The sequence below is a fragment of the Phalacrocorax carbo genome, chromosome 3 (assembly GCF_963921805.1).
Source record: "Phalacrocorax carbo chromosome 3, bPhaCar2.1, whole genome shotgun sequence".
NCBI lineage: Eukaryota > Metazoa > Chordata > Aves > Suliformes > Phalacrocoracidae > Phalacrocorax > Phalacrocorax carbo.
The window spans coordinates 46,898,465-46,914,984 of NC_087515.1; the positions used below are offsets into that span (position 1 = coordinate 46,898,465).

The following is a 16,520-nucleotide window of genomic DNA, read 5'->3' on the forward strand; positions in this document are numbered from 1 at the left end:
TCATTCTGACAAAAATTGACAGTGATGATAAGTTTCATTAACTTCCAATGAAATAAATGTTGCTACGTCACTTTGGAGCTTATGAGCTTGTTTTACCTAAAAAGCCTCAAGTTTCCACATGACTAGGTGATCAATTTGAGAGGTTTAGCAGTCATAATTTTTTATTTTTTTTTAAATGTGTTAAGATTTGTACCCTGAAGTTTTCAGATCTTGTTCCTGAAACTGGTCTCACACAGTTGCTCCCAAAGAGGAAGAGATAAGGCTACCTATATGCCTACTGTTATAAGGGCCTTTGATACCCTTCAGCTATCAGATCCTTAAGTCCACTCCATTTACATCATCACCCCTAAGCAGCTGAGACAACACACCTACCAGTGACTGGTATTTCTGGCACAGAAATCTTCCTCCCTCAAACACAGACTTGTTGTTCTGGAGGTAAACCACTTGTGCTGAGGTATTCCTCCCCTCCACTGCTCATGACAGCTTCCACTTTTGTCTTTACTTGTTTTTCCTTCTTAGGTCTAATTTAAAAAAAATCCCCAGGGATATGAGAAACAACAAGAGCACAAGTCAGGTTCATTAGCAACACCACTGCTTTGCTGTGGCTGTTGGAACAAAAAGCGCATTAAATGCAGCATCTTTTTTTCTTCTTGGCAAGTCATTTTTCCAGGCTCAAAATAGGCTAATCTTTTAAATGCTGCTTTGTTTAGGCACTAATAATAGCAGTTAAAACTTCTCCCTGTGACACTAACGACTGCAAAGATTAATGGCAACATAAAATATTGTTTAGAAATTGAAAATATGTTGGCTTTTAACACATCTTGATAGGCTTTGTTTTGATCTCACTGATTCTGCCGGCCTTAAAACTGGTGTTTTGTAGAAAACAGAAGTAGGCCACTTCAGGAGTATCCCACACACCAGCTCTTCCTTCTCTTTGTCCGAGTGCTTGTTGACAGGAATATAAGGGGAACTCGGTTATTATATGCCTGTTACAAGCATCATTTATAAGAACAGTCTTGCCATGTTCCTTTGCTAGCTTTTCCTGGCTCTTCAAGTGATCACATAGCTCTTGCCAAATACTGTATGGGCTACCTGCAGGCTGAGCCATTTCTAACGATACAGGTGTCAAGACAACACGTCACAAGCAATACTTGCTCATTGCCTCGCTCATTTTAGGGACTTCATTCCAGCCACCACAGAGCCGCAGCCAAAAACCCAAGACCAGAAAATATCCCAAAGATCGTGGTGTCTTTCCAGTTGCTGGTCTGAACCCTCAGCAGGAGGGGAAACAACAGCCCTAAGCACAGACCCGAAAAAATAAAGGAGATGCTTTGGACTGACTTTGATGGGCTTGCATCAAGCTGTGAGCTGAGATGTGTCTCGCCGCTTTAGCTACCAAATGGCTCCGTTTCCTTCGTTTTGCTGCATGGTAGAGAGTAAAGCCCATACTCTAACTCCATGCATGATGCACTTTGCAGCCATCTTTACCAGCAGCAGTGATTCCAGAAGGGAACGCTCAGTGAGAGTGCTCTGCGGGGTAAAAAGCTGTCATGTGTAGAAAGAAAACAGCCTACTGCAGAAAAGTTATAACAGCCTCTGAATCACCATTGTAGCTGCAGACTCCTGTACAGATGTAATACAAAAGGAAAATATGAATCTGGGTACTTTGAAATAGGATGGTACTAGTGCCAACACACTGTTTGCTGACTGGAAGCCTCTGATACCTTTTGGTAGCAGAAGAACCCAGCCTTCCGACATTCAACTCCAAGAAAGTTGCATCCATCATGATAAGAGCTCCCTGAACTCAATCTCCTCTCCTGTTACACTAATTCATTTTTCTATCATTCCTGTGAACTTTACTAACAAATTACTTAGCAGTTCCGTGCTTTGGCAGGTAGCATGTAAGCAGCAGTTCATTTGGAAATCTGTTGCTCAGGGAAGTAATTTCTCTCCTCTATTACACGCATCAGGATACATACTGTAAGACATTCATCTCAACAGAAGAGACGAGACTTTTCACAAGAAAAAACAAGTTCTTGAAAACACTTCCTTGAAATCAGAACTGACTAAGTGTGAAGGCAATGTTTCTCACATGTTTGGTTTTGGTAGGAGGGTAGCAAAGCAAGCTGCTGAAATTCTACACTTCCACCATCCGTATGAATTTTATTTTTAAAAAATATATCAAATGGACATGAATTTGTATGGTTTTTATTATACCGATCAAGCTCTTAAATGTGCCTAAGAAGCTGGAAAAATAAAGATGTATGCTGGAAAGCACAGTGTAGCACAACTTGTGAATCATCTTTGACTACATCAGTTTACTTATGAAGGAATTCATCAGCTCTTAGTGATGGATCTGATCCAAAGCTCATCAAACTGAGAAGGAACAGATTTCCTTGGGCTCTGGATAGGGGTCTGTATGACCAGGATGGACTAGCGTGGTGAGAACAGAGTTGGCACGAGAGGCACAAAAGAGAGCAAGAGGAAAGAGATGGGAATGACGGGATGTTCACTTTTGAAGTTACTGGATTTGGGAAGAGAACAAAATACTGTAGAGGAGACAGAGGTTCACAGGTTGTACTCCTTCACATTGGGAATGGAGACAGAGAAACAGAACATCCTCTCAGAATAGAGTTTGAGAATTAACTTTTTTTATCCTGGCTTCTGCAGTGCAGGATTTGTGAGCATTCATAAATCCTATCCCAAGACAGGCACAGGCACACCCGCCTGAAAACAAGCAAGAACTCTATCAGTGCTAGTTCTCGTCACCATCGAGACGTGTCCAGAAATCTCCCTTTCAGACCATTATCTAAGGAATTTCAAGCTGCATTCTTTGAACAAACCAGCTGCTCAGGGCCCTTCAGCTCAAGGCTAAGGTACTTTAAACATTTGTTACTTTATCCCAGATGAATGCACATAAAACACTACATCACAACTACATAATCATTTCTAGCTCTTTATTTAGTTCACTTACAGGAAGTTGAATAGTTGAAGGGTTAATCTGAAAAATATTCATGCATTGAGAAGGGAAAGGTGGGGGAGTTTTTCACTGGCACTTGCTTCCCTGGAACATCAGTGAGGGGAAGGGTCAAAATTTGCATGTGTCTTGTATTTACATGCCCTCTCAGAGCTCCCTGTTGTGCTTATTTATAACGACTCCTCTGAGAGTCCATGGGTCCTGGAGATGCCAAGGACCAGATTCTGTGGTCTGGCTCATACAGAGCTGGAAACCATGTTAAAGAAGGAAGAATTCTTAGATGCATTCAGCAGTGATCAAACCCTGCTCTCAACGAAATAGAATATTTAGCACGATTTCAGGGCAAGCACAGCTAATCTGCAATGCTTTGAAAATCTGATCCCCAGGCTACAGTGCCCAATTGATAAAATATGAATTTATTTCATCTACTGCATTTACAAATAACAAGGAAGACTTAGAGTCTTAGTTATGCAGATTGTAGGAGTTACCCAGGATTTAGAGCAGCCAAGCTTTTCTAAAACGTTACTTTATCTGCAGTATTTTTAAGTTTCCACTACCAAACAGAACATGGTCTGAAAATACCAATTTCTGCATTGTTTTAGCAAATAAGATTACGGTTCACTGATTGCTGGCTAGACAGGAAAGAAAAAAAGACATCAATTTGTGATTTAGGCAATTTTCCTTCTTCCTTGGACAGGGCTAAAAAGTTTTGCTGGTAAAGCTTTAGCATACCTTTTCAATTTCTGTCATATGCTTAAGGTTTTGTTGTGGTGTTTTGTTTTTTTTTTTTTCCCTGAAGTTGTTTCAATCGCTTTCAGTTTTGCAGCGCTAAGGTTTCTTAACCACTCTGTAGAGTATAGCTGTGGGTTTTCAAGTGCAAGGACAGCACTTCCCACTCAGCAGCCTGCGAACCACCACAAACTAACTTTGTTTCTATGCTGTCATTTTCCACTGTTCTTTGATATGTGTTTTTGCCAAATTGACCAATCAACTAGTGAAGATCAGCAGAGACAGAAACCTGACAAGCAAAACCACATCTTCCCAGCTTAAGGCTTTCATCCTATGACCTTTTTTAACCTGGTCTGACCATCCTTGTTGCCTGTGAGGTGACAAAATAACTCCTAACTGTTGTTAAATGACAGCAGTCTACAGAAAAATTATTTTTTTAGCACAATCTAGTGGACTCAAGGACGCAAACCATATGGAAGTGTGTTCTGTGCGTGGTGACCTAGAGGCTGTCATCAGTCTATCTATGTGAATGGAAGTGGAAAGAGGGGCAGCTTTTGTATGTCAATTTGGAATAGATAATGCAAAGAGCTCCCACTTCATTAAACATAACTGACTCATACAGAAATTTGAAGAAGGAAAAAAACCCCAAAACTTGTTGTCATGGTTCAGCCTCAGTTGGCAACTAAACACCACGCAGCCGCTCGCTCACTCCCCCCACCCCTGTGGGATGGGGGGGAGAATCGGAAGAGCAAAAGAACTTGTGGGTTGAGATAAGCACAGTTTAGTAATTACAATAAAATAATAATTATAATAATGATTATTATAATAATGACAATAATGATAATATAATAAAATGGAAAAGGAAAAAAACCAGAAACACAAGCGATACAACTGCTCACCACCCGCCAGCTGATGCTGCCAGTCCCCGAGCCGTGACTGCTGCTTCCCTCCCCCAGCCAGCCCCTCCCACTTAATGTACTGGGCATGACATTACATGATATGGAATATCCCTTTGGTCAGTTTGAATCTGCTCTCTTAGCTGTGCCCCCTCCCCTCCTGGCTACTTGTGCACCCAGCAGAGCATGGGAAGCTAGAAAAGTCCTTGACTAGTACAAGCACTACCTAGCAACAACCAAAACATCTGTGTGTTATCTCAACATTGTTTTCATGCTAGGTTCAAAGCACAGCACTATGCCAGCTAGAGTGAAGAAAATTAACTCTATCCCAGCTAAAACTATGACACATGTACTATCCGTCATAACTTGCTTGTCACGCACAACTGAGTTTCATGTGGTGTGTTGGACAGAAACGAAGGGACTGTATACCTGCACGGAAAAAATACTTTGCTAAGCAACGACATTGACTTCACTATTCTTATCAAGGGCTATCAGCAGACAAAATGCAATGCTTAAAATTAACCTTTGAAGATGAGCAGGAATGGTTATGCATGCAAGTTAAATTGACTGCTTGCTGAAATATTTGAGTATACAAGGTAGACCTGTAGATTGCTGCTACTCCGATACAGAGCAACCTTAAGAAGTCAACCATTTACAGACTTTGTTCTCACAGATGCGCATAATTCCCCCACACTTAGAACAAGCCTAAAAGGGTGATAACTGCTGAAAGATATTGATGTGTGTTTGGAGAGTCACACTATACATCTTATAGTTGAGTAAAAATTTTTGTGTATCATTACCTTCACAATGCTTATTTGGGCTTTAAAAACAATGTTCTGAAGATAAGCACGTACATCAAGGAGAAGAAAACTTGTGGAATTAATTCCCAGAATAAAATGACTGCTCATTTCTTTGGTATTGAGTGGCACAGCTCTATAGCAGAACTGAGGTTCATTTCATAGGAATCCCCAATTTTATCTCATTTATCCATATCTCAAAACAACACTTCAAAAATATTTTAATTTTATATGACACAGATGAATGAGTATTACCTTTGCTATATCCTCTTGGAATGCCACCAAGTTCAAGTATGATATATTGACCAGGTCTGGACCATAGACAACAGTTATCATTCGATTTTCCAGTCGACCTCCTACGTTCCCAGCATCCAACAGTTCACGCAGTTTTGGATCCTGCAGGTAAATACATTACAAAATTGTTAATCTTTTGCAAATGCTTATAGAAAAGGTGAATATTTTTGCAAATACTTCAATTTTGAAAACTTGTGTTATTCTGAACATTTTAAACATGATGGCACTAGGTTCTGACCTAGTTAATTATTCATTAAAATATTTAAAGTTATTAACAGAGAAAAAAATGAAAATCACTACTGTAAATCCTTCAAAGCCTTTGAGCTCTGTATTGGTACAGTACAGAATAAAAGCTGTCTAGCTGATGACTGCACATTCCTATTCTCAGTTATTTTGCCTCAGAAGTTAAGCATACATAAACTATTTTGCTTGTCAAAACAACACAATCTGTCCAAAGGCTACTGGCCTCAGCAGAAGGATTCCCTATTATTTTAATGGATTTTAGATAAAGCTCAATATGAGAACTTAGTTTTTTCCCAAGGCATTAAGAAGACTGCCTGGAATTAACTGTCTTAATATGAAATGAATAATGGAATTTTGGTGATGCCCTCCTCTTTCTTCTTCATGCCCAAAAGGCCATGCATTATTTAAATTATGAGATCTATTCTATTTTTATTTAGTTTTTAGTCTTTTTTTCAGGTTTATATCCAATATAGAAATTACTACATAACATTTCTGTTAAGGAAAGATATATTCAATGATTTTTACCAGCTAATAATAGCTTGAACTTCAGCTTCACTGGTAGCATAAGCATGCAAGAAACAATTTCAGGTTATTTTGCAACTCTACTAGTTTCTAGTAGGCTGCTGTGATTCCAAGAAACACACTCAGTGTTTTTCAAACTAAGAAAACTGCTTGGTCCTTGGCCTCAAGATTTAATTTATAAAGGCAAAAACAGATGAAAAGAAGCCCTACATGGCTGAATTCAATCCTTTGAATATGGTCAGTATAATTTGAAAGCTCAGGTTTCCTAAAAGTCAATATTTTTCACTCTGGTACAAATACTAAAAAATGGCCAGCAAATGGTATCACTATGGGATGACAGATTCTGTGCAGAGATCAAATGATTTCAAAAGTGACACAAATATATACTGCAGTTTACATTTTACCCTCACATCAACCTTCTCCTCCCCCCACCCCCCGTCTGCATATGTTTAGTGTTTATGGTACTTCTTAATATTTAATAGCTTTTGAATAAGAATCTGAATCTCCAATGACAAATACAAATTAAATTTAGTATAACAGGATGATAAGCTTAAGATGATGAAAAGGGCCATTCTTCGTGGATCTTGCAGGAAATCCTACATCAACAAGACCTCAGTCTAAAGGGCATCTCCCGATTGGTGTCATATCTGACTGTAGGCAATGGAGTTATGCAAATATTCACCAAATACTTCACAAGGTTTAGGCAAGCATTTTGAAGTATGGTGTATTAACTGGAAAGAAAGTAAAAGGCTGTCTATCATAAAATGCGGAGCCTTATTTGATACTGGGTATGATGGCAAGTGTTGCAGGAAAACAGACAGAATAATCCTATTTGAGGGTTATGTAGGAAGGAATATGATTGCCCTCTGAAACAAAGATTTCATGGGTAAACAAGTTAATGACAGGCTTTCACATAAGAGGAAAACAGAAGAGGGATATGAAAATAGCAGTTGTGTTCCAGAGATAGGAATTTGAAGGAGAAAGACAAAGAAATTGTGTTAATTTACCTCTAGGAGGAAAAGCTAGAGAAGTGCCCTGAAGAAGCTTCAGTTAGTGATGGTGTGTTACTAGACGGATTACTTTCTCCTTTATTTACAGGCTGAATGTTACAAAGGGCTTTTTAATTTCTCTGGGAGATGAAAACTCATCTGCTTTTTTACTGTCTACCATTTCAAACTCCAAATCAGACTGATAAATGCTTCTGCTAAAGGGCCTGTCTGGGAAAAGCACCATTCTTTCTGAACTCAAACTGAATAGGACTGTCTATCTGGTTTTATTCTCTTTCACATATTTGTCATTCTTTTCTTCCCCTCCCTGGCTGAATATCTTGCTCACAGTTCACTCTTGGTGATGAAATGCAATCATATCAGCAAAAGAAGAAGATAACCTTCTTCCTTTGTATTTTTAGTCAACTATAGGATGTGTCTATGATGGATCATACTCTAGTTAGCCTAAGATACCATTAGCCATGCATCACAGAATAAAAAAGAAACATATTTGAAATGGGACGTTTTTCCAGAGCAAATTCATTAAAAGAGAAGTTATCTGGACTGGCTCAGTAAGGTTTTTCAAAGTGCAGAGTTAAGTGGCCAATCAGGCAAAGCGAGTATGTATTTGGTCTTCCAAATCACCTGGTTTTTCTCTAGGTTTTTAAAGGCAAGAAATTAGACAGCCCATCCTCTTTGGGTTGCTGGGTTTGGATGAGTAAAATGCTGAATTCTTCTACTCTGTTTAAGACCTGTCTAACAAAGTTTGGAGCACAGATGCCATTACAGCAATACATTATCTGGCCACCATCCAGCATCTATTAATTGAGGGCATACATTGCATAACACAGGCTCTCTCTGTGTAATCTGCAATGCGCTCACCAGACTTAAAATAGATATTTTTATCATAAGTTCAGTGAAAGAGAATAATTTTGATACTAACAGGATTCATGCACTTGGGTGTATTTGCCCTTTTAGGGTTACAGCTGTATTTCCACTTGTCAGTAACAACCTAGCCCTTAACTGATGACCTAGGTCATGTTCCTTGGTCCTTAGATCTGAAGCTCTCAAACTTTGATACCAAAGCACACTGTCAGCTCTCTACATTCCTCACGAACAGCTCTGCTCCCTTATTACCACACTTAGCTGCAAACACTACTAAGGACATGAGCAAAATATCCTTTATCAAAATTCTTGAAGACTATCTGTGAATCAAACCCCTTTTCAAAATGCCAGCAAGTTTTCCTGTGGAGATAACAGAAAAGCATGTGGAAAAAAACCCAAATAGCAAGACTAATTTTAGCTTCTTATATGTAAATCAGATGATTTTGATAATTCCGTTTTGAGGAATGAGACTGAAAGTCCGCTGCTGTTTAGAGCTGCATTTCATATACTGGCTCACGAGCGGACAGACGGTTTTGGTGTAAGCTCTTTGCTAAACTGGGGCCTTATTATGAACATATCGAGATCTTTGGAAGACATTCAGAACAATTATATCTATTGAACATTGATTATAGTCATTCTTTAAACACCCGAGCTACTGAAGCTCTATCATGTGTCAGGGAACATGCCCATGGGTTGCTCAAAAACCAGCAGGCTATTGACAGTGCCTATGTAACTCATTGAAGTTCCCTTTGTAGCACAATGATTTATTAAGTCTGGTTTGATGTTTTCCGGCAAAGAAGCATCCTTTTGCCTCATTTAATCAAAAGGTCTAGGTATCAGCTTTGCTTTTTCACTTCCACTAAAGTCTATCAGGAGCTTCAGCTCAAGGACTGGAGCTGCTTGAAGACCTGTCCTGAAACCAGGTCAGGAAAGCCAGTGTTTCTGATGGGACACCTGTGTGGTTAAAGGGCTGACAGATTCCCAGAGGCAGATGTGAATTGTGAGCAGGCAAATACAGAGGATGGTATTGGCAGCACAAACATTTAGAATCCATGAAAAATAAGATTAACCATGTCAAATTGAGCCAAGAGTTGGCCAGAGGGCTATCTGCTCAGTTGGTTAAATGCCCTCCCTGTTTGGTTTTGCTGTCTTGACAAAACCATCAAAATATACTGTAAATGAATCCAAAACAGAAATTTAAAAATAGAAAAAAATTAGCCAGAAACATGAAAAAAAATTCCATGAGTAAAAACTCATTCCACAATTTTTTACTTGTGGAATTCCTACACCATTCACAAACACTGAATAATTATGTTTTGTTAGAAACCATGATCCTGTTGATGGATAGACAAAAATAAATTTCAGACTTCCAAAACTTTCTCCTGTTGTATTTTCCTTTCACTGGAGATGATAAAAATACTGTAGACTTAAGAGGCTTTTCAGCCACATTAACAACAATCCCCAGAAAGACTGCTTTCAGCTGTGGTTGGTGTTATTAAAATGTAGCTCTTAACACTTAAATTCCAATTAATGTGTGCTCTGCACATTACAGTAAATGCCATAACATCTTTTATTAGCATCCCCATCTCTTTAAACTTTTTTTTCTGAAAACTCGCAACATACCATCTCTCTGCGACAATTTTCTGGTTTTTTAAATACGCTGCTGTACAGATGGATGAAAGGCTGCCATGCAGTTCAGTAAAACTCAGCCACTGATGTAAATACACCACGGGGCTGCAGGTCAGCCAAGGCTTCACCTTGGATACAACGCACCACCTTCTCTTACTAATGCTTCTCAAAGCTTCAGCTCCACCCCTGAGAGCAGCTGTCTGATCCCAGACCTACATTAAACAGTAAAAGAATCTGTCTGATGCTAAAAACTTTCCTCAGGGTTTAACAGTTACGGACAATGTGATGGCCAAACTGGATGATTATCAAAAGACTCAGCCAGAACTTCTGGGTTGCTAGAACAGTTGTGCAGCTAATGCACTACAGGAAATTTTTTGGTGTTTGAAGACATTAACTTACAATGCAAACAATCTAAAGGAGTCATTACAGACTAAACTACATGTACAGACTACATGCAGTGTGTACTACATTATCTAAACATCGTTCACTCCTGTGCACGCAAAATGTCTTATGCTCCCTACCCTCAAGCAGCTATCAACTGAAATAATTTTCTCATGCATCCCATGCAGTAAAATGTTGTCTTTAAGATGCCCATTAAATACTTGAGTCCCACTGAAGCTAGAGGCATGAAAGGCATCCCAAAGCCTCCAAAAAGTATGTCTGAAAAAAACCAAAACCAAAACAAAACGCCAAACAACCCCCAACCAAACCCTATACACAAACTCAGTGTTTATCAGCTATTTTCATTACTTCTGTCAATCTGACATGTAATTTTTCAAATGCTTTCTGTTTCTGGTACTAAAAATACGCTACACTCCTTACTTTAAAACACTATTTAATAAAGCAAAAGTTTCAGTAAAGCAGGGTCAAGCAGACTGTACATTTTGTGGTAGATTTTTGAACTATATCACATAGCCATACAGGTACTTCAGAATTTCCTAGACTCTATATCATAATCCCAAATTGTTATATTTGTGTCCTGATAACTTCAAGACTGGAGAAGTTAAAAAAATTGGCAACACAATTTCATCTTGGTCCCCTGCTCATCACAATAACATCTCCAAGCCTTCAAAACTACATTTATCTTTTTCTAGCTCTTTATGTATCCCAGGAGAAAGGAGATGGGGGGAAAAGAAGCATAATTAGATAGCTACATATGAAAAGAGTTTTCCAGAAAACACCCAGGCTTGTGCTTAAATTAAATTAATAACCTTGCTAAAATAGGACCTTACGTTGTGACTCTATTGAAGGCAAAACTCCCACAGATTTTCTTCAAATAGAACAGAGTCTTCTATTTTCAGGAATGCCTAATCACAGAGTGTTTATCAACAAAAATGTATACGCATAAATAGCATATATACTTCACATATTTGACACAGATTTCAAAATATCAGATCTTAACACTTCAAGCATCAGGTAAGTAGCTGTAGTAGGCAGCATTATGAATAAGAAACACTAAATTTCTCTTAAAATCAGACCACTTACCTCTCTGGCTAGCTAAGGGCTTCAGCAGACTTCCAAAGCCCTGACTCCATTGAGTTGATTCAACTGAACTCCACAGTGCGAGCTGCCCAGTGCAGAAGACCAAATAAGGGTAGAAATTACTTTCTAATACCCCACTGAAGTGATTTTGTACCATCTCTGGTAACTGAAGCAGACAGGTCTGGTCTGCATTACTTCTTTGGTCCACAATGATACCTGAGAACAGCTTCTTATATTTGTCTCTACAGGTTAAGTGTCTCATCTTGTCCAGTTGCTCCATCTGCATCTACAGACAAGCAACAAATGAAGCACCTCCTTAGGCAGGTATTTCCTCACCTGTGTCACAGAGGAATAAATTACCCACCTGACAGTCCACTCTCTGCATAGTGAGAATATGAGGTGCAGGTGCAAGCCGTTTGCAGGAGATGTCTAACTTCTGGAGGTGAGACAATCCCACAGGAAATGTCACACCCCAAATCTCTCCTGCAAAGGGCCATCACTCTGCATTGCCTCTTAAGTGGCTTTGAACTGCTACAGTGCACCAGTGTGACCCTCAGAAACAAAATGCTCTTGCTAACTGGATTAAATTTACTGTTAACAATCCCAACACAGATTTCAAAACCGGTTCAAATACCATTTCTGTCCTACATCACCTAGCAACAGTACAGGACTAGGAATTTCCCATCAAGTGGACTGACACTCATCCTTCAAAGAAACATGTGTTTCTTCTTTCTCTTCTTCCTTTGTTGAGACCAGAGTCAAAACTACCAATAGTTTGTCTTTCAGCAATCCCTTGCACTGATTAAAGAGAATGTCCATACATGGGAATCACACCTACAAAACTCAATGACATGATTTTGTCTGTCTTCCCTAATGAGTCATGTGAAAAGAATATACTCCAATTACTACATCAAAGATACTCCAGTGCTCCCCAAACCCCTTTTTCCATTATTACACAGAATTCACAGGAAGTTTGAAATTTAAATATCTTAATTTATATCATCAAGCTATTCTTACCAAATTCATTATCATTAAACCAGAAATACATTTAATCCAATAAAGAGAAAAACTGTACTACGGTTTTTAACACAAATATATCTTCATACATTTCACAAAAGTGTGTCAGATCAATATATGACCAAAATATTTGCAAATACTTATTATTATGAGAAATTTTCTAATTTCTAGGATTCCCAATTTTGCGTATCATAGCTACCTATGCACAGAAATGGAGCCAATATCTTGCTTAAACACCGAACTCTTCAAGATATCATTTTTGTGCACACTAAGTCAGTGTATACAAAATCAAAAGATGTTTCTTAAAAAATCTCTTTCAGTTATCTAAACTGGTCTTAAACTGACCATCTGCTCAGTTAGTACAGTAGAATATTTCTAGAGTGTAACACAGTATTAGGTAAAAGGAGTCTGAGATGCCTTAGGCAAGGAGTCAGTCCCTGTAGAAGGGGATCAGACACATCCACTGCCTTCTAGGACAGATCTTGCTTGGTACCTGCAGCAACAGTGAACACCCCAGATGCAACTAAAATCCAAGGGCCATTCTTTCTGTAGAAATTATCAGGGATGAAAGGATACCATAAATCATATATCAAACAGTCAATCCTGATTAACTCTTCCCGTGAAACACTTATTCCAGAACAATAACTGCTTCTCCCAAAATAGCTTAATCCAGTTCCATGCCTGAAGTGAGAATATCAATACATTCAGTTTAGCAGGAACAGGTTATGAAAAATAATACAGCTACTTCATTTTCGTTAAAACTTTTGAGGAAGAGAGAATATGTCCTGGCAAAAAGCATACTTTTCTTTTGCAGAGAAATAAAAGGATGAAACTGTGGGATGAATTCAAAGATTTCATGTTGACTTTCTATGATAACCACAGTACAAGACATGGAATATTTAAAACAAAAATGTTATTAATAGGTATTTTTATAGTACTTATGGGCACCCAAAAAAACCCGTTAAGAAACCAGGTCAAGGGGACAGAACACATCCTTAGCAAGTTTGCTGATGACACCAAGCTGGAGGGAGCAGCTGACGTGCTGGAGAGCAAAGCTGACAGGTCCCTTCCAGCCTAAAATTTTCTACGACACCATGATTTCTGTACCAGACATGACTGCTTGTGTTACAAGAATTTACTGGAGACAACACTATGCACTTAGTGACAGATACTCAGCACCAGCTTTGCTGAAGATGCTATTTCTCTTTACAATACAAGATCAGATTGACTTCTGGGGGAAAGGGAGGGATATACCCAAATAATGATTCCAACTTTAATGCCATATTCTGTGAAAACAGGATTTAATATAAAATACAAAGAGAATGAATTGGACATGCTAAGGAACAAAAATAGGGCCACCTCATTCCTCTTTTTCTGACCTTTCTCACAGTTCAAGCGATCCAAATCCAGCTTCCCTGGGGGTCTCATGCACTCATGACAGAACAGTAAGCAAATACTCAGCCTGCATATTTGTTTAGTTTTAAACAGCCATATTTCTCAGAATTCTTTTTAGGTTCATGGTATTTAAGTTTTAAATTGGTTGCAAGACTGTGTGTTCTAACAAAAACCAAGTGGAAGTATAAACCATTTAAGTAAAATTAGACCAAATGTGGTATTTTTCAGTCCTTTTGGATGTGGTTGTGATTAACATGAAATTACTTTATATCTCATAGTGTACATCTTTATTTAAATGACAATTTTAAAAGGCGAAATACCTAGAAGCTACAACTATGCACAATCTTCCTCTATATGTTTTCTAACTCACTAACATTTTTATAAATTTCTATTAGCTGCAGATGGTTCATTATTTTTAAAATGTCCTTTTAGAACACACTTTTCCTTTCACTGCTTTTCCTGTCTCAAAATACTTTTGAGATTTTTGTCAATATAATTTTAAAGGAAGAGATAAAGAGACAGCAGAGAAAAGAAACTTCCCTCATTTTCCTGTTACTTTTGTTAACTCATTTTCTTCGGTCTGTATGAGACTACTGGAACTATGAAGTCTTAGAATGAAATGATTTCTACAGCAGGTTGCACAGCACGTAAGGGCTGGAATAGCTGGAACAGCAGCTTAATTTTCACTTATCTATAAATCTCGTACTCATTGTCCTTCCAATTCTGAATTACTGAGTAGAGTTATTTCAATAGGGTTACTTCAGAGGTTGAGGTACAATCAGCTATTCATTTATACATTGCTTGTAAAAATCTAAGATGCTTGGAATGAGCTGAATGAGAGGTATTGCATAAATGCCCACTATGCTTTCTGGATTGCTCCATAATGGCTGGACTACAGTCACTTGCATTTTAATGCCTTTTTTTCAGCTGGTGGAAGTATGTACATCCAGACGGTCTGTAATGCTGAATGCACCAACTACCCACCCTGTATAAAAATAACAGATGAAACACAGAAAGCTATAATTGAAAACATCTGATTAACGAGCTGTTTATTATTGCAACATTTCAGTCACACTTACTGGGAGAAAAAAAGAAAAAAAGAAGATATCCTGCTTGGCCATGGTAGCATTATTTTGTTCTATCTTACCTGTTTGTGAGACATGTTTTGCTGTAATTGCTTCAATCACAAAGTTGTATGGGATGCTTACTGGTAAAGGTTTCAATTTACCTGATTATAATTATTACAAAACCCCACCCTTCCCATTACCTTTAAGTATTTAGTTGTAGGAAACTCATTTGCAATACAGCAAAGAAAAATAAACCGTTTCAATGATGATGCAGTAACAGGCATAATTTTTTCCTTCTTGGATTGTACTAGATATTCTGCTCCTGCAAATCAGACCATGAGCTTACAACAGACTCTTAACAGCACATCTATTTAACTACTGACTGCCAACAACAAGTTCTTGTGCGCTGTCGCTTGTCACAAAACCTTCACTACATCTTATTACATATCAGTAACAATAATTCAGAAGAAGAAATATATTTAGACTCCTGACACTTGAAAATTGGTGCAAAATTAGCTAGCACAGATGAACTTACTGCCTGCACATCTCAACAGAGGTGTCCCAGCTCATGGTGACTGTCCAGCTTAATACTAATTGGAGCCAGGGTTCCACAAAGGCAAGGGAGCGCTCATTAGCTGCATGGTGCCTTGACTCTGAAAACATAACAGCCACCATAAAATCAGCTAAAAAGCCACATGCCAAACTCATGCAGCAGATGCCACTGCTTCTGATGGTAAAGTTAAGAGAGAGGAAGCAATGTATAATCAAAACAGATTATTTATAATCGCTTTTTACATGTTGGTCGGTTTCAATTTACTTCATAGAGGATGATCTTCTGTAGGTATATTTTAACTTTTAATATAAATATCTAACAGAAAAAGACAAGAAACAGATTCCTGTTTTAGAAGGCAATATGACTACTGAAAAAAAAGAAGTAAATCTGCAAGGAGCATGAGTAAGAACTACAAGTATGGTTTTTTGGCTGAGGAGAGAGAGAAAACAATGAATAAATGCAGAAACTGGATTTGGGTCATTGTATGACAGATTAACTTTACTACCTGTGAATGTACAGGAAATGTGTTCAGTCATTGCCAGGAAGAGAACATCCAAACACTCATGTCTCTGGCAAGCAGCTGCAAAGAGAAGGAATTCTGCAAGGGATGCCACAGACCTTATTTTAACCAGTCGGTTTTGTACCCTATGGTTTTGAGAAATAATCAGTGAAGGGGATAAAAAAAGGGTGGCTGGACTGATCTGAGATCAGACTCAAAGCAGAATGTAACATATCAACTTGGAGAACAGTCCTGATGGAAATCCTGAGCCCTACGTACTTGTAAGCAGCCAAACAATGTGAGAATAGCAAGATAAAGATGATGGAAAATCAGTACAAGAAGGAAGTGATGGAAATAGTCCCAGAAGAAAATGGAATATATGGCATGAGGTCCATATGAAGAAATATCCAGATGCAGACACTGTAGTGCAGTGAGCAACTTCATGCATCTGAATTATTCACATGTGTTACAGAACTAAAATTTGCCCATAAATACATGTCTCCATTTATACATTTGCAGGTATGGAGTATCAAGATAACTACATTTAGA

The 16,520-nt window shown here is 38.4% G+C and overlaps 1 protein-coding gene across 9 annotated transcripts in view; it reads right to left on the bottom strand.

The window, feature by feature from the left end:
* PLCB1 (phospholipase C beta 1) overlaps positions 1–16,520 on the bottom strand; it is a 407,422-nt gene that overhangs the window by 157,367 nt on the left and 233,535 nt on the right. For all 9 annotated transcript variants that reach the window (XR_010372118.1, XR_010372120.1, XR_010372119.1 and 6 more), the window contains one exon: positions 5,655–5,795. Coding sequence is in view for 6 of the 9 variants with exons in the window: in XM_064446797.1 (XP_064302867.1) it covers positions 5,655–5,795 (141 nt within the window). In the remaining 3 variants the exon portion in view is untranslated. The remainder of the gene's footprint in view (positions 1–5,654; positions 5,796–16,520) is intronic.